General features: G+C 53.0%; 1 protein-coding gene and 1 long non-coding RNA gene across 3 annotated transcripts in view; both read left to right on the top strand.

Annotated features, from left to right (window-relative positions):
• Nucleotides 1-1,542: 1,542 nt before the first annotated feature.
• Nucleotides 1,543-21,143, top strand: part of LOC105496467 (solute carrier family 12 member 5) — a 39,606-nt gene continuing 20,005 nt past the window's right edge. Inside the window, exons 1-7 of one of the 2 annotated variants that reach the window (XM_011766919.3) lie at nucleotides 1,543-1,674; nucleotides 14,674-14,768; nucleotides 15,130-15,261; nucleotides 15,503-15,649; nucleotides 16,470-16,524; nucleotides 17,001-17,131; nucleotides 20,447-20,688. In XM_011766919.3, coding sequence (XP_011765221.1) covers nucleotides 1,554-1,674; nucleotides 14,674-14,768; nucleotides 15,130-15,261; nucleotides 15,503-15,649; nucleotides 16,470-16,524; nucleotides 17,001-17,131; nucleotides 20,447-20,688 — 923 coding nt within the window. In that variant the 5' untranslated portion in view covers nucleotides 1,543-1,553. Of the gene's footprint in view, nucleotides 1,675-8,830; nucleotides 9,107-14,673; nucleotides 14,769-15,129; nucleotides 15,262-15,502; nucleotides 15,650-16,469; nucleotides 16,525-17,000; nucleotides 17,132-20,446; nucleotides 20,689-21,143 lie in introns of those variants that run through there. The other variant, XM_011766920.3, reaches the window with a different exon arrangement.
• Nucleotides 1,681-3,329, top strand: LOC105496468 (uncharacterized). The gene is made up of 3 exons (XR_011613287.1): nucleotides 1,681-2,029; nucleotides 2,631-2,785; nucleotides 3,079-3,329. It is a non-coding gene; the product is annotated as an uncharacterized lncRNA (long non-coding RNA).

Genomic DNA, 21,143 nt, shown 5'->3' with positions numbered 1-21,143 from the left:
GACCTTGTGATCCACCCACCTCAGCCTCCCAAAGTGCTGGGATTACAGGTGTGAGTCACCGTGCCCAGCACCACTGTCATTACTTCTAACAGCTTAGATAGACTTTGACTATTTTTTACTTTATTTAAATGATGTTATAGGATAGGTATTCTTTTGTGTCTGGACTCTTTTTTCTCAAGGTTCTATTTGTGAGATTCATCCATATTGTTCTGAGAACCGTAGATGGTATTCCATTGTGTGAAGGTACTACAACTTATTTCTCTATTTTACTGTTGACAAGCATTTGGTAGATCCCAGTTTAGGGCTATTATGAACATGGTAAATGTCTTTTGGTGAACACGGGCAGTCATTTCTTCTGGGTATACATCTAGGAGAAAAACTGCTGGGTTGAAGGATGTGTGTATGTTCAGCTTTAGTAGATGTTACCAAACAGTTTCCCAAAGTAGTTTTTGCCTAACTACACTCCCACCAGCAGTGTGTGAACTGCCAGGATTTCTCCTTGATTTCACTCTTATGGTCACATGTCACATCCGAACCATCAGTGGGTCCTGACGGTTTCACTTTCAAAACCTAACTGGAATCAGACAACTGCCACCACTCTAGTCTGGCTGTCATCACCCCCGAGCTTGGGGTCTGCAGGAGCCTCCTAATTAGATTTCCAGCTTCTAGTCTTGCCATTCTTTAGTCGAACCTTCACCCAGCAGCCAGAATGATCCTGTTAAATTATAAATCAGATCACATCATTTCCCTGCTCAAAAAATCCAGGCTCCTTCCCAAAGCCTTCAGAAGACCACATGATCTGCCCTTCTCTCTTCCCTCATCTCCAGTCACTCACTTCTCCACTCATTCTCTTCCAGACAGAATGACCTTGCTGTTTCTTGGACATTAAGGCTCCTTGTCACCCCAAGCCTCTGCACTTGCTATTTCTTCTTCCAGAGAACTCTTCCCCCTAGATCTTTGCATAGCTGGCTCTTCTCATCAGTGAGGTCGCAGCTCAAATACCACATCTTCTAGGAGGCCTTCTCACACCACCCCTAAAGCAGTCCACCCTCTTACCCATTATCCCACGGCCCTAGTTTTAAACATACACCCAATCTCAAATGATCGCATCTGTGCGTTTGCTCACGTATAATCTTTTTCTCCTTATTAGAATTTAAGCCACTTGAGGACAAGAAGCCAATGGATCTCCTTCTCCGACGTATCCCTCGCACCATTGCCCGAAACATAGGAGCGCTATCGACATGTGCCGAATGAATGAATGAATGAGCCCCAGGTGTTTAGGAGACCCTAGCAGAGGTGCCCCCGTTGTAGGGACGACTCTCACCTGCAGATGGCCTCCTCAGGCCCTTCGGGTGGCACTGGGGAGCCCAGGGCCTCCCAGCGAAGTGGACAGATTCAGGAACCCTCAGCACAGCGGGCACTAGGACCCTGCGCAGCGTCGCGTCTAGCAGGGGGCGGGTGGGGGGATCCGCTCTTTCTCCCTCCTAGAGCCCGGCTGCAGCCACTTGTGCGATACCGGCCCTCGCCGCGGCCGCCTGGCCCCTTTCAGCGCCATGAGCCGCAGGTTCACAGTCACCTCGCTGCCCTCCGCAGGGCCCGCCAGAAGCCCTGACCCGGAGTCCCGCCGGCATTCGGTCGCAGACCCCCGCCACCTCCCGGGGGAAGACGTCAAAGGTAGAGGCCGCAGGGGGCGGGGCCTGCCAGGGCCGGGCGGGACGAGGAGGAGGGGCCGGGGCGGACCGTCTGTTGAAGGAGGCTGGGCCAAGGCCGGGGACGGGGAGGGGTCCCAGCCCTAGGCCTGAGGGGGTAACGGAGCCGGGACTAGGAAACCTAGGGGCCGGGGTCGCGGAACGGAAAGTGGAAAGGGGGAGGGGTCAGACGCGAGGTGGGCGTGGCCACAATGGAAAGGGGGTGGGGCCAGGGAAGGGGTTGGGACCGAGGCGAAGGGGGCGGGACTGGTGATGGAAGGGCCGGGGTCAAGGTGGAGAGTAGGCCGGAGGGCACTGAAGTGGCGGGGACATCTCGAGTAGTGAGCGGGACCAGAGTGGGGAGGTGGAAGTAGGGAAAGAGGGGGCTGTGTGTTGAAGGGGGTGGTCAGGAGCCCCTAAAGGGGAGGCGGCGGGACTAGGTTGGTTTGGGGTCAGGAAAGGGCGGGACCAGTGGGGAATGAGTTGGGCCAGGAGGATGAGAGTGGAGCCAGGGAGGGGGTGGGGTCGAGGGCGGGAGGAAAACTGAGTCAGGGTTACGGAGGCAGGTGCCAGGTCAGCGGGTCCTCGGTGCCTGGCGGATCCTCCAATCCTCTACCTCCCTGGAGGTTTAGCGGACAGCGACTGGAGATCCCGGGAAGGAGACGGGAGGCAGGGAAGTTAGTGTGGATCCTGGGCAGCTAGATTCAGGGAGGATGCCGTAGGGTCGCTGATCCTGACCCTCGGGGACCCACTTAGCTCCTCGTCTGCTCGAGCTCCGGAAGGGTTGGGAGGGGCCAGCTCAGGCGGGGTTGGGGGCGTCTTCCTCGCGGGCTCTGTGCAGGAGTCTTGTAATGGAAGTTACACGCAGAACACAGAATATAGGGGAGGGGAAAGATCCTTCTGGCTTTCGGTGGAGAAGTAGCATCCTGGGTGCGTGCACAGTCTCCCCGCAGGGGGCACTCATCAGGGGTCCTCTCCCTGGCCCTGAGGCCCTCGGGTCTGGAAGGACTTGTAGTGGCCCCAGCGAGGGGAGGAGGAGGAGGAGGAGGAGAAGGAGGAGCCTCCCCAGACCGCCAGGGGTCGCTGCCGAGCCGCAGGTGAGCTCGCCCCGAAGCAAACCCAAGCGCGGAAATCCCAGAGTAGCCCTTAGAGGGTTATCTGGCGGACCTCCTCATTGTACCGATGACCAAATCGAGGCCTCGAATTCCAAATGGCTCCAGTGAATCGAACGCCTCCTGGTTGTGGCCACTTGGATTTCTTGGGCTCCTTCCACTCTTCATCTTTCTCATAATCTGTCTCTTCTCATTTTCATGAATGACCTTACCAACTTCCCAGATTTGACAGTCAGAAATTCTGGAGCCGTTCTCAACCCTTCCTTTTCTCTTTCCAGCAAATCCGGCTGGTCCTCACATCTTGGCTATTCACCTCTGAAACTTATCCTGAATCTGGCAGCATCGGTCCCCCCTCTGTCATCATCACCCTGCTCCAAGCCTCACATGGTCACGACCACATCCTCTCCACTGGCCTCCCTGCCTCCAGTCCTGCCCTAGCCTTCCTCCACAGAAGGCCCCCCCCCCATCACTTGCGAAATAAAGGCCAAAGCCTTAAGTCTGTCACTCTTTCCTCATTTGCTTCTGATGTTCTTGTCCACATTCATTCTCCCACCTCCATCAGCCAGGAAAACTCCTACTCATTCTGTAAGTTATAGCTCATTTAACTTTTTCCAAAAATCGTTTTCAGTTTCCTCTCCGGCCCATCCACTGCACCCTTAGTGCACACGTTCTGGTGGATGGCAGTCATTTTCTTTACTTATAAGTATCCTCCATTGGAACATCTCAAGGACAAGGATCATCTCCTTTTTCTTTGTGTTCTGAGTTCCAGATCCAGAGCCTGGCACTTAGTAGGTGTATAATGCTCATCAGATGAGAGGAGGGTGGCTGTGGGATCCTGCTTCTCTACCCCTGCCTTCTCTTCTCTCACTCCCCATCCCCTGGCTTAGGAATAAGACGGCCCTCTCTCATGTCCCAAGGTGATTGCTGTTTTCCCATTCACACTCAGACTTCTGTATGGTCGAAGTGAAATACAGCCCCCAGGCTTTGGGTGTGCAAGTGTGTGTGAGCCTGGAATGCTGTGTGCTGTGGCAGAGGCTGTGTGTGTGTGTGTCTTGTGGGAGGAGCATCCCCCATTAGTTTTGGTGGTCAGTGACTCACTCAGTGCTTCTGTGTGTCACTGCTTTGCCAGCGTGTTGAAGGGTGTGCTGATGTGTGCATTTCTGTGTCTATCTGAGGGGTGGGTACCTGTGTGCAGGAGTGTATTAGAAGTTCCGTCTGGACAATGATTTGGGTGACTTTTCACCTTTTAAACCCGAAACAGCCTCAAGCACCTCCCCTCTGGTAGATCACCGCATGGGGAATAGACAAGGGCTGCTTAGGGGAACCCAGCATCTGGTGGTATCTTTCCCACAGCTGTTCTTGTGTCAGCCCTCTAGCCCCTGATAGATTCTCTTTCCACATCTTGCCCTCACCCAAAGGGAGGGATAGCAGCATGTCTAAGATTGGGAAAGGTTGGGGAAGATGGTGTGGGTGTGGGAGTATTATCTTTTACTCTGGGCCAAATGAGCGGGGTTTGCCACTTGGGGTGCTTTCTGCTGCCAGAGGATGAGCTACAGGTGAGAACATGACTTATAAGGAGTTAAAGAAGCAAGGCAAGGGTGAGCCTCAAATCCTCCACTAACCCTGGATTGCGGGCCACACACCTCACTTGCTTCACCTGTGTCATGGGAGATTGATGGTAACTTAGATGAACAGAAGTAGACTTGGTGACAGTTATTACAACTCTGAGATGCTCCCGTGTTCCTTTACCTGATCCCCCACTGTGCCTCAGTTTCTCAGGGAGGAGTCAGGGCCCTGAAAAGAGCCCTGGACCTGGTAAGACTAACATGAGTTGGGATGTGTCCCCATGGAGGGAGAGGGAGCTAACTTATGCTGGGAGGATAGAGCAAGACCACAATGTAGCCCATCTATGTTCTAGCTCAGGCTCTGTGATGTGACCTTGGGGACATTGCTTCCCCTCTCTGGGCCTCAATATACCCATCTGTCATATAAAGGAGTTGAACAGGAAGTTATCTAAGGGTCCTTCTAACCATAAAAATGCTAAGATTTTGTGATGATTTGGAAGGATGAAGCTGTCTGCCTCCTCTAGACCCAAACCTCATGTTTCAGTCTCTCCATCTGTAAATTGGGAAGAATAATGCTGTTATTGGTATATATGTTGGATATGGAGATTTCCAGCCTGTCTAAGGAGATCTCCAGTCATCCCATCCCCAAGCCAGAACTCAGAACCTCACTGCCCGGTACCTCAGCCCAAGGTGAGCCCTAGGAATCTCCATGGCAACACACTGGTTATGAACGGGGCTGCAGTTGCTATGGTGACAGGCTGCTCTCTCTTTCTCTCTCATCCCCCTCCTCTCCCCTCCCCTTTTCTCAATGAACCAGAGCGATCTTTAGGCCTCAGTTCTCCAGGTGGGGTGGCGATGGCGGGGGGAGTGCAGCGAGAAAGGGGTCCGGATTGGGAAAGAGGGAAGATGGGCTGAGTCTGCAGAGGAATAAAGGGCTGTTGGGGTGCCGTTGCTATGGTGATGGGGCTGCAGCCTGTTAATTAAACCCCCGGTTGCCACGGAGACGGTGGTGGTTGACGTGCTCCGCAGTGAGCCCTGTGTGTGTGGGGTGTGCTTTGCGCTGGACTCATCAATTCACTGCTAAGGTTTTGGGTCCGAGAATGGGGCATGCGGGTTGGGGAGAAGAAGAGTGAAGGAGGGCATTCAGGGCCCTGGGCCCATGAGGCTACAGCTAGTGGTGGGTGGGTTAGGTTGTGGGGGTAAAGCAGTGGAGATGCAGAAGCAGAGGGATTGAGCCATAAGGAGGAATGCTATGCCTGCCTCCTGTGAAAAGAGGGCCCAGTCCGGTGGCTCTAGCTTCCTCCAAACAGCCCCTCGTCCTGGTTCAGTTGATGCAGTCCCGGGCAGGAGGTCAGGGGGCTGGGTTCTAGTCCCTAATCTGTTACAAGTTCACCCCATGAAGAAAATGTGAACCTTTCCATTTTCAGACTCCAATTTCACAATAAGTGGAGAGTGGAAAAATAATTTATAATATCTCTTCCAGTTCCCAAATCCTGACACTCAGGAGGCAGCTTCTCTGAGCTTTTTTCTCTCTGAGACATATGGTGGGAGGGGGTATGAGTTTGAGAGACTCAGAGTTTAGAAATAGGACCCTCCCTAGCTCTGGATCTTGTGCTGCTTTAATGAGAGGGTTTCCCTGGCCCCAGATCTCCCCAGGGTTCTTGGTCGGGAGGGGATGCTGTGCTGGCAGCCAGGTTCCTGGGGCTCCGAGCTGCAGGTCACCTTTTACTGGCCAGTGCCAGGCTGGCAGTGTAGTGGGTGCCTGCCATGTGTTTTCTCTAAACCTCACCACAGAGAGTTGGCTGGAGGCCAGAATAGGGCACAATCTTCCTGAAAGGTGAGGGGTGTCAATGGAGGGGCTGGGGTCTCCCCTTGGAACTGTCTGCTCACTTGGTCTGGGCTCCTCAGGAAGGGATATGTGGCTTTGGTCTGAGATTAATAGAGCACTAAGAGTTTTCAGAGTAGGAAGAAGTGCCATGGATTATGCAACCTAACTCATTTTTACAGACGGGATACCGAGGCCCACAGAGAGGAACCTGATTTTGCCGAGATACAGAGAGAATTTAGGGGCAGAGCATACGATAGAACCACTATCTCCTGAATCTCAGATGGCTCTTGAGATGGGAACTCTAGTGAAGGTGGACAGATGGGTTCCCCAGGGGAAGAGGAATCACTCCTGCCTTCACCTATACTCCCTAAAATTTAGGTTTCCCCATGCATGGACTTAGTTTCTGAGTGGCCAAAGCTGGACCACAAATGAAGGAAAATAACCCCAGGGGAACATGCCAGACCTGGGATTACTGAAAAATCCCAGCATCTCCTTCATTCTATAGCACTTCTCTGACAAACGTGCTACATGTGTTTTACTGTTATGCATCTCTGCAGAGTAGTAGACCACAGTGCTGCTGCTGCTGCTGCTGGTGCTGTGTGTGTGTGTGTGTGTGTGTGTGTGTGTGTGTGTGTGTGTGTGTGTGTGTGTGTAGAGTGGAGTGGCATGCTTAAAATTTTTTGAACCCTGGCTTCTTTTAACCTCTGTCACCAATTCAAACTCATCTCACTCTTTTGGTGGTTTTCTCTCTGGGAGAGCCAAGAATATCAGTGCCCACAACTTGTCTGAATAGCTACCCTTCCACCCTGAAGGGTCCTTTGGGTATCTGAAAAACGAAGTGGCAGCGAAGCTTAGTTGGTAGGTCCCTCAGAGGCACTTTTGAGTCAGCTGCTGAAAACTCCACGGTTGACCCAATCTGAAGCCACTGACAAATTGTGTTAATACAAGTAAAGCTGAGCCCTGGATCCTGTCCATGGTCCTGAAAAAAGTGCTGCCCTATACTCCAGTCTCCAGGGATATGAATGGCTCTTTAGGATTTTTGCAGGTTTTCTGGAGGCTTCCCCTTCAGTTGCAAGCCAAGAGTCCATTCTAGCCCTGCACCCCTGAAGCCTGAGCACAAGAAAAGGAAGAAAGCATATCTCAGACCTAGAGCCTGTTTTTTGTTTTTGTTTTTTCAGGAGCTAATATCCAGAGGCTGCTGAGGGGCGTGGATATGACTGCATCCTTGTCTCTTCTATGGAGGCAAGGCCACTTTTATAAGTTCTATCAATGAAGAGAGTCCTAAACTGGAGTAAAGCAATCTGGATGCTAGACCAAATTCTGCCATCCACTGGCATTATGTCCACAGGCAGTCATTTTCCCTCTATGGGCCTTAGTTTTTTCATCTGTGAAAGGAAAGCTGTGTGTAAGATACAATGACTGATCCTTTCCCAACCCTAGAACTCTTCTGGAACTTAGAGGGCCAGCGAGAGAGAGCTAGTGCGAGTGTGAAGATTGTTTACCCTGATCTGCTCCCATCCTCAGATGTTTAGATCTTCTAGAGACTCAAAGCTTTCAAACCTCTGATGCCACTTCCTGAGATGTCTGCACCACTGGATCAAACCTGGACTCTAGGGGCGCTGAGGGGTCCCAAGATGATCAAGCTTCTGGGGGATTGGCCTGAGGGGAGCCGGGAGGAGGACAGAGAGCATGTCGGCTCTGGAAGCCTCGGAAAGCAATCCTGGATTAGGGGATTAGACGCTTCTGCCCCAGGAGAAAATCTGGTCTCAAACCGACAGGCGGCCTCATTCCGCCCTCCCCCACTCTGTCCCTGGCCAGCCTTGGGACCAGCCTGTCCTCTCTAGAGGCTGCACCGTCCCTGGTGGAAAGTCGGTCCTCCCCGGAGCCTCACTGCCGCCTCTTCTCCTCCTCACCAGGTCTCATCTCTAGATCAGTCGGCAGTCAGAAGGTCCCTGACTGTGGGCTCCAGGGACTTGTCTTGGGGGTGGGATGATGGGACTCTTGTCAGTCTAAGCACATCGAGAGAGTTCCTTGTAACTCCTCAGGCGCTACCCCACCCGTTTTAAGACAGGTTGGATCAGTCAGTTCAGTGACCTGAAGGCCCCTGGGGGTAGCACATTGCTTTAGTTATGGGCCCTAGGCTCTACATGCCTCCAGCTCCAATCTCTTGAGCAGTGGTATGAAAGAGGGTCTGGTTCTCCTCCCCCACTTCAGGGTTGGCCTCTCCAGTCTTGCAGAGAGGCTTCTCAAGGGCCCCATGTTCCATGGCGCACCTCCACGGCCATTTCAGTGCCCTTTATCTTCCCCCTGGGGGTTACCCCAGACCCCCAGTCAGGCAGCCGCTGCGGGGCCGCCTCCCGGCGGCCGCGACCTAGTTCCCTGCCGTTATTTTTAGGGCGCGGGATGGCACCTGCCCACGTGCCGGGCCCCGCCCGGAGAGTGGGTGGGGGGGAGCTGCGTCTGCTCAAGGGAGGCAAGGCCCTGTCCCCCGAAGCACCCCCTTCATCCCACCCACGCAATCCCCCAGTTTTCGTGCAAGGGGGCCACTAGTCGCGCTCTGCCCGCCCCTCATCTTCTCTTCTCCCTCCCTCCCGCTCTCCCCCCAAAACCCCGCCAGTGGCTCACGCCTCCTGCATACGGGATGAGGTGAGCAGCGCCGCTGCTGAGAGGGGGCGCGCGCGGGTGTGAGCGTGTGTCCGTGTGCGAGTGTGTGTGCGCCGGGCGGGCGGGCACTGCAGCTTCTTCCTCCGTGGAGCGGAGAGCGAGAGAGAGCTAGAGCGAACGAGAGAGCGGCGAAGGCGGGTAGAGGGGCGCGGGCGAGGCGGCGCAGCCATCCCCAGACCAGGGGCCGCGCCGCCACCATGCTAAACAACCTGACGGACTGCGAGGACGGCGACGGGGGAGCCAACCCGGGTAAGCTGTGGTCCGGGGGCGGCGGGGGAGGGGGCAGCGAGGAGAGGAGGCAGCTCTGGGGTTAGAGGCGGAACAGGGGCCACCTCCTTCAGAGAGGAGGCTGGGACTGACCCGGGCGGTGGGCGCCGGCCGCAGCCTGGAGCTGAGCTCCATTGGAATGCTCCGGGCGCTGTCCAAGGTGCTGGAATGCGCCGCGCCCGGTGGCAGAGCTGCGGGCCGGGGGATTGTCGCTGCCCACGGCTTCGGGCCGACTTGGGTTAGCTAAACCGAGGAGGCGGTGGGAAGGGGATAGAAGACCTAGAATGGGCTGATGTGGAGCTCGACGGCGGGAGGAGGGCTCCTTTCCCCGACAGGGGACCCCGGCGTCCTGGCGCAGAGCAGGCACCCGTGGTGCCGGGGGGCGCAGTCTGCTGCAGTCCCTCGTTCTAAGACTTCCATCTGGAAGATGGGGGAAGAGGTGGCTGTGTGTGTGTGTGTGTGTGTGTGTGTGTGTGTGTGTGTGTGTATGTGTGTGTGTGTCTGTGTGTGTGTGTCTGTGTGTGTGTGTGGGGGGGGGGGGGGTTGGGGCCATATGACAGCCCCCGTCCGGGCTGCGGTGTCTCCTTAAGGGAACCCTTGGTGCAATCTGGGACCCCTCCCCCAAGGCTTCCCAAGGTCCGACCTCAGACTGAAGCATACCTCCTCCATAGATTTTCAGCTCTACTTTGCAGAATCTCTCTCTCTCTCTCTCGTTTTCCCGTGGGTTCCTATTCAGGACGGGAAGCAAGATCACCCTCCTTTCTTCCCTCTTTCCCCCTCCTCTCAGTTCCCTGGGGCGGTCCAGGGCGGGGCGGGGGGAATCTTTTTAGTTAGCTCTGCCAGCTTTCCCAGTGAGGCCTCAGAAATGGGGTCCCAGAGGCTGAATCCTCAGCGCCGCGGCGCGGACACTGCGGACGCGCTGCGGTGGGTGCGGAGACTCGCAAGGAACCGAGGGGCTTGGGACAAGTCCTTTGGCTGCTCCCGCTCTCCCCTGCCCTCCTCCGCGGCTTCCTTGCTCCGAGGTCTTGGGGCGAGCCACCCCCTCAGGCTTCCAGGCCCCCCGCCGCCCCCCAGCGGTCTCAGCCATCCATCACGGCTGTCAGCCACCCCCACCCCCAACTCTCCAGCGGCGCTGCGTCCCCTGCGCACTAGCGCGCCTCCCGCGCCTGCTGTCTGCGCTCAGCGCCTTCAAACGTTCCCCTGGGCACTGCTTGACCCTATGAGCTTAGACTCCCGCAGATCCCTCTGGGGGATGGCGCCTAGGGCTGAAAGAGCAGGGTCTTCTAGAGATTGGCAACCTTGACTCTGAGGTCCTCCGGATCCTGGATCTCAGGGCCAAGTGGCCGCTTGGAAAGGCTGGGGACACCAGGGTCCCTGATCCTTTGTCTGACCCCCCTCCCCCGTCCCCGCTTCCTGCAACTCCTCATTCCTCCTGGGGGCTGAGTGGTATACAGGTGCCAGAACTCCTAGCTGACCAGCTCATCCACCTCCCCAGTGACCCTGGGATCACCTCATCCAGCATCCGCCCCCTCCCCCGCGGGCTTCTGGCTGGGGGTTGGGCGGGGGAGTTTGGCAAAGTTGAGTCTGCGGCAGCGCCAGGCATCCCGACACGGATCTGTCCATCCGGGATCCCCTTCAGAAGCCTCCACTCTGAGAGGGGGGCTTAGATGAGAGAGCATCTGTCTGTTCCCTCAGAAATCGGGTATGGTCCCATTCCCCAGCACCCGCTTTCTCTGCCAAGGTTTCACCAGGCCTTGGGGTTTCCATGGGGGCTCAGGAGGCCTAGAAAAGAGGCATCAGTGTGTGTGAGGCAGGAGTTGAACTAGGAACTCGCTTCAGTTCTATCCCCTCTCCGTTAGTTTCTAGACACTGAGTGCAGCGGACCCATCTGGAGACCTTCTTTCTCTACGTAGGGTCCAGGACCTGGAACTCAAGAGGCCAGAACCTGGGTCATGTGCTCTGGGTCCCAGAGAGAGAAGTCCCCCCTTCCCCAAGCGGTGCCTGGAGATGGTGGTAGGAGGTGCTAAAGACCTTCTGGGCTTGAGAGAGGACCATCAGGCCAAGAGCCCCTGACATGTCTGATTCTAGATTCTTGGGGATGTACGGGAAGGAACTGGTTGCTGACCTCGGGCCGGTGGGGATGGCCCGAGCAAGAGCGCACTTCTGGACTGAAGAAGAGCCCAGGAATGTGTCCCGGTCTTCTTTCCCCTTGAGGTCTGACGCCCCCTCTCCCTCTCGGAGCTGGCCTAGGGATTCCCCCAGGCCCAGCCCCAGGCCCGGGGGAGGCTTCTTAGCTTGCGCCTCTCGCCTGTTTCCTCCCCGGGAGCTCTGGCCGCCGCAGCTTAATTGAAAGCCGATTCGGGTTGAGAGCTCCCAGGGGGCGGGGGTGGGGAGGGTTCAGCCTCAGTCTGGCCCTGCCTCTCGCTCGCGCGCGGCTCGGCGCTCCCGCATCACCCTTACTCTTGGCTCTGGGGAATCAGGGCGAGTTTCCCCTTAGCTGTTCTGGTTCTTTGAGAACTCGGAAGCTTATTCCCCATCCCCCTCAACCAGTGCGCCTGGCGTTCAGGGAGGGGACGAAATCGGCCCTGGCTGACAAGTCCCGGGAGCCTGGCGTCCCGCCCAGGCAGTTAGTGGAAAGGCGGGACCCAGGACGAGCCTACCTAGCCGCCCTCTCCCCTGCCCTCATCTCCTGGCCCGGATCCGGCCTGGAGTCTGGCTCCGCGCTGCGCGCCGCGTTACATAAGCGGCTGCGGGCGCGCGGCCGGCTAGGCTCGGCGCTGCGCTCTTGGCCTGCGCGGTCGCCATGGAGACCGGCGCGGGGCCACCTAGTTGCAGGGTCTCGGACCAGGACGCCCCCATTCCCGTCCCCTGAGCGCCACCCGCCCCTGCGAAGGAGGAGGAGCTTGGGAGAGGGTGTGAAAGGCAGAGGGGAGGGTTTCTCCTGTCTGTTTGTCCTGGCCCTAAGAGGGGATGTTGCGGGGAAAGGGACCCAGCTCCATAGGAGACAGGACCCCAAAATCTTGCGGTTGGAGGTGCGGTGTGGGATGGGGAGCCCCGGCTGGGTGGGCACCAAATATGTTAATAATAATCGCAATTGTAATAATAGCCACACTCGTGACAGGCACACTTAACATGCATTATTTAATTTAATCCCAGCAACAGCCCTATGAGTTAAGCTTGGTTAGTATCCTTTGCAAAGGAGGAAACTGAGGCATAGAGAGTTTGTGACTTACTGAAAGTGACGACATACCCAGTGAAGCTAGGACTGGAATGTCAGTTTCCATAACTTCAGCCCCCTTTCTTAACCATTAGGAAACTTCCTCTCACCTCAGGTCCCCTCAATCTCTCTAGTCCACACCATGGTGTGCTGAGAACAGGAGGCATACTGTCAGCATTTTAAAAGGAGGGGGAATCTACCTCTTTCTTGTACTCCTGTTCTCTGGCCCCAGAGAGCTCTTCTGAGACCCTGGGGTCCAGAAGGGAACCCCGGAGAATTTAGCTCCAAAGACTTTTTCCTGAGCACCTATTATGTGCTGGGAGGTGCGTCTGTTATTCCCAGGAACTCACATATGTGAGAAGAAAGAGCTGACGATTGCACCCTATTTGACAACCGGGAGTTTCTGCCTTGATGGATGAGGTGGAGGTGGTGGCAGAAGACTGGGTGGTGGGTTTCTTTGGAGCAGGCAAGGCATCACTCCTCCCGGCTCAATTTTTAGTCAGGAAGAGATTGGTTTTATAACAGAGACATGCCATGCTCTGGCTGGGTGACTGAGGAAGGTTTCCTGGAGGTAGACAGGAGGATGGGGAAGATGCAGATGGATGGAGATGGGGAGAAAGGGATGTCAGCTGTTGAGGAGACAGGAGAACCTAGGGCCTCAATTTCACTTGGAGTTTGATCAGCGGGGAGTTTCTCCAGTGTCCAGAGAGATGTCAACCACTGGAATTCAGCCCTGGAATTGAGGAAGGGTCATGGCTGAAGCCAAGGAAATGTACCTGTGGGGCCTCTTTTATCTTTCTGAAGGAACCTTCCCCCGTGGTGCCCAAGATACTTTCTCCTGGAGTGAGCTCATCTAGGTCCATGGCTTCACACGCACCCTATACGTGTTTACATAGCTTACCCCCATCTCTTTCTCCTGACCAGCCTCTTTGCTGTATGTTTCCTGATTCATATATCCAGGTGGCTTCTGGATGTATCCATTTGAGTGCCCTATAGTGCCTCACCCTCAGCTAAATTCAGCATCTTCCCCACCTCCAAACTCCTCCTTTTCTAGACTTCTCATTTATCAAATAGCACCATCATCCAACCATTCACCCATGCTAGAAACCCCAGACATTATCCTAGATTCTTTCTCCCCCGGCCAAACATCTGGCATGGAAATATGCCAATAATTCTGTCTGTTGCTCTACATTGCTGTGGTCAGGGACATCATCAGCCCTTACCTGGGTTACTGAAAGTCTCTAACTACCGTACTCTGTTTTCTTCACCCAAAAGCCCGAGTGATGGCTCTAAAACACAGGTTTATTTGTGGTATTTTTTTTTTTTTTTTTTTGCCTGAAACGCTTCAATGACTCCCCATTGCCCTCTGGATGAGGTCCACATTCTTCAACATGACCTGCTAATCATTTAAGGGCCCAGCCCACACTTCCCTTCGCAGGCTCACCTTTTCACTTTTCACTGCCCCTTCCACAGACTTCAGCCAGATCATACTTCATTCCTCTAACCCACTCTGTTCGCTGTCACCTCTGGGCCATCGAACATGCTGTTCTGCTATTCTATCTGCCTGGAACACCCTCCCTGCCTCCCTCCCAGGCTAGCTCTTACTCATTCTTCAGCTCTCAGTGGACACGTCACTTCCTCTGGGAAGCCTCCCATGACCTCCCAGGCTGGGCTGGATGCCTCTCCTGTGTCCCACAGTCCCTTGATCTTCTATCCTAGAATTGACCATGCCAGATTGGAAATTCCTGGCTGCTAGTTTGTCTCCCTGCACTTGGGTTGGTCTCCTGAGAGCAAGGATGGTGTCTTCTCTGTCTTACCCTGCTTCCCCCATGCCTGTATTGGCACATGGTAGACACTTGGTAAACATATTGTGAATGAAGATGAATAAAGAGCACAGCATATGCCAGAGGGGATCTCTGGCATGATAAGGGGATCTTCTTCGAGAAGTAGCACATCCTTGGGGCCTCTGTCTGTAGTGCTCCCAGAAGGCAGACCTTCTCCACTGGGAAAGAACATGCCTCCACCCCTAACACTGGTATGAGCCCAGCTATAGTTAAGAAGGGAACTCTGGAGAGTCTTGGGGTGTCCTGGAATAGGACCCCCAAGAGCAAGGAAGCACTCACACATCTGTTAATACGCAGTGCATGCCAGCTAGTGCATTAGGCTCTGTGCACATGCTGTCAACTACAATTCTGCAAGGAAGGTGGTATTAGCGCCATTTTCCCAATGCACAAACTGAGATCAGAGGGCTACTGTGGCTACACCACTGTATGCCCAGGTGGTTGGACAACAACTGATTGGTGCCAGATCTCTGACCCCTCTGCCTTCTCAGGTGATGGCAACCCCAAGGAAAGCAGTCCCTTCATCAACAGCACTGACACAGAGAAGGGAAAGGAGTATGATGGCAAGAACATGGCCTTGTTTGAGGTGGGCTGCTAGGGCTGTTGGGCCCCCACCTGCAACTCATCATCCTGATTCATCAGCTGCTTCCTCCCTCCCTCCCTAGGGAATAGTACCCTCCTCTCCACCCCTCCTTTGAGTCCACCTTCTTCCTTGAGCCTCCCCATCCCTCCTCCCTCCTGGGATTTACTCCCTCTGCTCCCTGCCCTCCTCTCCTCATCCTACCATTCTTACCCCTGGTCTCCTCACCTGTTTCTCCTCCTTTCCCATCTCATCCCAACCTCAATGGTTTAGTGCTACTTGTCCCCATCTCTTCTTCTGCCCCTCACCACCCAGCTCACTCCACCTGCTCCCCCAGACTCCTAGCACTGACACCCTCCCTCCGTAGGAGGAGATGGACACCAGTCCTATGGTGTCCTCCTTGCTCAGTGGCCTGGCCAACTACACCAACCTGCCCCAGGGAAGTAGGGAGCACGAAGAGGCAGAAAACAATGAGGGTGGAAGAAGGAAGCCGGTGCAGGTGAGGGCCTCGGGGGATGAGAAATGGAAGAAAAGGGATGGATGGGAGGTGGGGAAGGATGGGGGAGAAAAATGGATTTGAATGGAGGGAGGTAAAGGGCACACGAATCAGAAAGGAGAGGGATGAAGGGATGGTGACAGAGAGAAGAGGAAGGTGGGGGTGGAAAAACATGGAGGAGGAGCACGCCTGGGGTGTTGGTAATGATGAGGACTGCAGAGACTGATGCTGGCCTCCCTGGCAGGCCCCACGCATGGGCACCTTCATGGGCGTGTACCTGCCGTGCCTGCAGAACATCTTTGGCGTCATCCTCTTCCTGCGGCTCACCTGGGTGGTGGGCATTGCAGGCATCATGGAGTCCTTCTGCATGGTGTTCATCTGCTGCTCCTGTGTGAGTGACACCCCTCCCCTCACCACCCCCTGACAGCTGGGGCTTGGCGGAGACCTGGGGGTGGGAGGTGGGAGGATGGAAGCATGAGACCTGAGCTTTTTATAGGAACCACTGCTTATGATCTTTGAGAGTAAATTAGGCCTGACTGGTCCTTCCTGCATCTCACAGGCTTGTCCCTGATGGCTGTTAACCAGGTTTCACCTGGATCTCTCTGTGTGTGTAATTACACAAGTGATGCAGCTCATTGATGAAAATGATAAGGGTAGAGAAGAAAATAAAATTCACCTATACTCTTACAATAGTTAACATTTTGGTAGGTCCAGACTCACAAAAATGAGATGACATGTCACAAACAGCATTGTAACCGAATTCTTCCCATTCTCTCTAAAAAATCAAATATTCGCCAAACACCTACCTCTTGATACATTTGCATGTCCTCGTACATAACCTTGAGACAGCTCTGCATGTGAGGTACTCAGTGTCGGAGCTGTTACTCCTATTCTATAGATGGAGAAACTGAGGCTTGGAGAAGTGAAGTGAGTTGTCTCAGGTCAGTCAGCTGGTCTGAGACCGGGCTGGGATTTCCAGAGCTCTCTGATGCTGTGGCTTGCTTGGGCTCCTTCCGTTCGCATGGTGAATAAGAGGTTTTCTTGAGAAGAAGGACTTGGCAGGAGTAGAAGTTGGAACAGGCCCAGGGAGCAGCTCAGCGGAAGAGAACCTGTGGGTTTGGCTGGTGTTTATGGGGTATAAGGCTTGGCCCCCACCCAGGCCACTGCGGCCCCCACCCCAGCCACTGCTCTGATGATCTCTTTCCTCACAGACGATGCTCACAGCCATCTCCATGAGTGCAATTGCAACGAATGGTGTTGTGCCTGGTAGGTGACTGGGGCTTCGTGGGGAGGGGGGATGGCTGGCTGGAAGGGGGGATAGAGCCCTGGGCTTTGGGGGACATCAAGACCCAAGAGAGGTAATATTATAGACTAGGGGGCTGGGCTGTATCTGTTCATGGGGTAGGTAAGGGCAGCCCTATTGGGGGCAGGGGAGGAGGAGGCAGCTGCCATGTTGAGTAGGGCAGCCCTCCCCCCACTCATCCTGAGACCCTCCTCTCCATCATCCGATTTTCTGAGCCACAACCTCCTTAAAGAGGTAATTAGCAACATGGTAATTAGTGCTGCAAAATCCAAGCAGAGTGGGTGCTTGTGTCTCTCACCAGTCCTCTTTCTAGGACTGCAGCCCATAAACCTGTGAGACCCGGAGCAAGCCCCTTTTGCCTCTGTCACTGAACACCCCTCACCCCTTACAGCAGCCCAGTGCCCCCGACCCTCTCACTGATACCAGATTCTCTCTGCAGCTGGTGGCTCCTACTACATGATTTCCAGGTCTCTGGGCCCGGAGTTTGGGGGCGCCGTGGGCCTCTGCTTCTACCTGGGCACTACCTTTGCTGGGGCCATGTACATCCTGGGCACCATCGAAATCCTGCTGGTGAGAGGGGCTGAGGAGGAGGTGTGGAACCCCAGGCTGTCAGTCAGTTAATCAGTGCTCCCTGGACACCTCCTATAAGCCAGGCTTTCAGTGAGGCCAAAGATGTGGTTCAGTAAGGCCAAAGTCAGATGTGGTTCTGTTTCTAAAGAGTTCACAGTCTGGTTGGGGAGACAAGATACAATAATTATGTAATGTACACAGCTGTCGTTTATCAGGCACCCACTGAGCTCTCAGCATCCTTCCAAGTGCTTTCCAGCCATTCTCTTGAATCCTTATGAGGTTTAAGTATTATGATGCCTATTTTACAAATGAGAAGCTCAGAGAGGTGAGATAACTTGCTCAAGGTCACTCAGCTCTCAGGTAGGTGGCAGAGGTGGGTTGATGAATTAAAATACGGTAAAAATAATAACAGTAATGTTATGCAGCAGTTACCATTGTGTGATTGCCTCCCATGGGCCACAGACAGGTACTCTCTGATGTTAATGGTAGATGGCTGGTGGCTATTGGATTGCAAAAGAGAAGAACCAGCGGAGGGACCCATGTAAAGAGATCTGTTGGGAATAGTGACTGATTGAGAGAAACCAGGTTGCTGGGCAGTGCTTGAAGCCAGGACTGGTGACTTAGGTGTCCATCCTTCCTCCCCTTCCTGCAGGGCATGGGTGCTGATGAGGTGTCCCTGGTGGATAGGAAGTGGAGCTGACATGTCCCAAGCCCCTACTCTGTGCAGGCCCCAAGGCTTGAAGTATATCATTTTATTTTATCGTCATGACTCTCGTGAGTTAAAGGTGGCCATTTTATTTTCTTTTTTCTTTTTTTTTTTGAGACAGGGTCTCACTCTGTTGCCCAGGCTGGAGTGCAGTGGTACAATCATGGCTCACTGCAGCCTGGAATTCCTAGGTTCAAGTGATCCCCCCTAGTTCAGCCTCCCAAGTACCTGGTAGGCACCACCATGCCGAGCTAATTTTTGTATTTTTTTGTAGATAAGTGTCTCACTATGTTGCTCAGGCTGGTCTCAAACTCCTGAGTTTTAAATGATCCTCCCACCTCAGCCTCCCGAAATGCAGGGATGACAGGCATGAGCCACTGCGCCTGGCTAAAAAGGTGGCCATTTTATAGATGAGGAAAGCGAGGCTCAGAGTTTAAGGAACGAATGGGAGGAATATGAACCTTGGTCTTTCTGACTTCCAGAGCCTTACACAAGTGATGCAGCTTCATTGATGAAAATGATAAGGGTAGAGAAGAAAATAAAATTAACCTATAATCTTACAATAGTTAACATTTGGTAGGTCCAGACTCAAAAAAAAGGAGATTACATGTCACAAACAGCATTGTAACTGAATTCTTCCCATTCTCTCTAAAAAATCAAATATTCACCAAACACCTACTTCTTGATACATTTACATGTCCACTATACCACACTGCCTTGGAAACCTAAAACTAGAAGTTGCCACGGCTATTAGTTTTGCAGCAGATGGAAGAGGGCAGGACAGGGAGGATGGATGGGGCATGAAAGGCCTGAGGAGGCAAATGATGAGGGAGAACAATAGACTTCCATGACTTTTAAACATTAAAATATTTGAAAAATTGTTGTAAATGCAATTCTGCCCATTGCAGAAAATTAGGGCAATATCCAAGTCATGAAAAAATGTAAAGAAGGAAATAAGTCACCCAAAGAAAATCACCATTAACATTTTGGTGTATTGCCTTCTAGTTTTTGTTTTTCTATGTGATATTGTTTTCTGTCTATGTAAAATATAACCCTATACCATAAATGCTTCCCTAAGCAACTCATATTCTCTTTGTATGTATTATTTACAGTGAAAATAACTCTTGGAAGAATGTGAACATTAATATTTAGCATGGGAATTTTACAAAATACAGATGTGCACAAAGAATAGATTATCCAGATTTTTTATGATTCAGGGAAAGCTACTGATAACATTTTGATGTACTTATGAAAACACATACAGACATATACTAATATATGTATATATCTTCACATATAAGTTTATAAAAATGAGATAATAAGACATATTCTTTTTCAAAAATCTGATTGTGTTCACCTAATGTACCATGGATAGCTTTTTTTTTTTTTTTTTTTTTTTTTTGAGACGGAGTCTCGCTCTGTCGCCCAGGCTGGAGTGCAGTGGCTGGATCTCAGCTCACTGCAAGCTCCGCCTCCCGGGTTCACGCCATTCTCCGGCCTCAGCCTCCCGAGTATCTGGGACTACAGGCGCCCGCCGCCTCGCCCGGCTAATTTTTTGTATTTCTTAGTAGAGACGGGGTTTCACCGTGTTATCCAGGATGGTCTTGATCTCCTGACCTCGTGATCCACCCGTCTCGGCCTCCCAAAGTGCTGGGATTACAGGCTTGAGCCACCGTGCCCGGCCGTGGATAGCTTTTAAAGTCAGTCCATATAAATCTATGTCAACTGGCTGGACGCAGTGACTCATGCCTGTAATCCCAGATCTTTGGGAGGCTGAAATAGTTGGATCACCTGAGGTCAGGAGTTCAAGACCAGCCTGACTGTTGTGGTGAAACCCTGTCTCTACTAAAAATACAAAAATTAGCCAGGGGTGGTGGTGGGCACCTGTAATCCCAGCTACCTGGGAGGCTGAGGCAGGAGAATCACTTGAACCTTGGAGGTGGAAGTTGCAGTGAGCTGAGATTGCACCATTGCACTCCAGCCTGGGTAGCAAGAACAAAACTTTATCTCAAAAAAACAAAAACAAAAACAAAAAAACCAAAACAACAACAACAACCAAAAAAACCCCAACTACGCCATCTTTTTAAATAGCTCCATAGTCTGTGTGGGGATATCATGATTTATTCACCCAACCTCAAGTGGTGAACATTTATTTTAACATTTCTATTAGAAATTATTAAAATGATAAATAATTATTAAGAGTTATAGTTAACAAAAATAACAGATGTAATTGCTTCCAGCATCCTTGCAATGTCATTTTTTTAAAAATGTATTTTTATTTGTTTTTGGGATGGGATCTCATTATGTTGCCCAGGCTGGTCTTGAACTCCTGGCTTCAAGTGATCCTCCCACTTTGGCCTCTCAAACCACTGGGATCACAGGTGTGAGCCACCATGCCTGGCCTTGCAATGTAATTTTTAAATGGCTGCATCATAGTCCTTGCAGGATAGGCCATGCCTTCTTTAGTGATTCTATTACTGGATGTCTTTTCCAGTCTGGCACCACTGTGACTGTGCTGTGAGGAGCATCTTTTTTCCTAAAGCCCTTCCTGTAGTGCGAAGGGCCACTGACTTAGGTCTCTGTTCTTCCTTCCTGCCCTTTTCCCACAGGCTTACCTCTTCCCAGCCATGGCCATCTTCAAGGCAGAAGATGCCAGTGGGGAGGCAGCAGCCTTGCTGAACAACATGCGTGTTTACGGCACCTGTGTGCTCACCTGCATGGCCACTGTGGTGTTTGTGGGTGTCAAGTATGTCAACAAGTTTGCCCTTGTCTTCCTGGGTTGTGTCATCCTCTCCATCCTGGCCATCTATGCTGGGGTCATCAAGTCTGCCTTCGACCCGCCCAACTTCCCGTGAGTGCTGCTGCTCTGAGCCCAAGGAATCATCCTCCTAACTCCCTGGCCCTGTTTCAGAGTCTGTGTGACAGTCTCTGCCAAACTCCCTCTCCCTGCCCCTCGGAATCTGAGTGGTGTGGGTTGGGAGCAGCTTCCCTTGGGAGGGAAAATCTCTCTTGGCTTGGGGGTAATCTCTTTAGAGTGGGGTAACTTTTCTGGAGGAGGGAACAATTTGCCTTGTAAGAGTCAACGGCTTGCTAGTGGGGTGGACTTACGAAGAATTAGGTGGGAACGAGTTCCAAAGCAATGAATACTGTCTGTGGTAGGGAAACCTTTCCTGGGTGGGGACAACCTCCTGGAATGGGACAGTCTCCTAGTGTTGGACAACTCCTCCAGGATGGGAAAAGACACAGAAGTCTAGAGGGTCCAGGGACTCAGATTCAAGTCCACTCCATCCACTGCTCAGACAGACG

Source organism: Macaca nemestrina, chromosome 15, assembly GCF_043159975.1.
Source record: "Macaca nemestrina isolate mMacNem1 chromosome 15, mMacNem.hap1, whole genome shotgun sequence".
Classification (NCBI taxonomy): Eukaryota; Metazoa; Chordata; class Mammalia; order Primates; family Cercopithecidae; genus Macaca; species Macaca nemestrina.
This window is presented reverse-complemented; position numbering and strand designations above follow the sequence as displayed.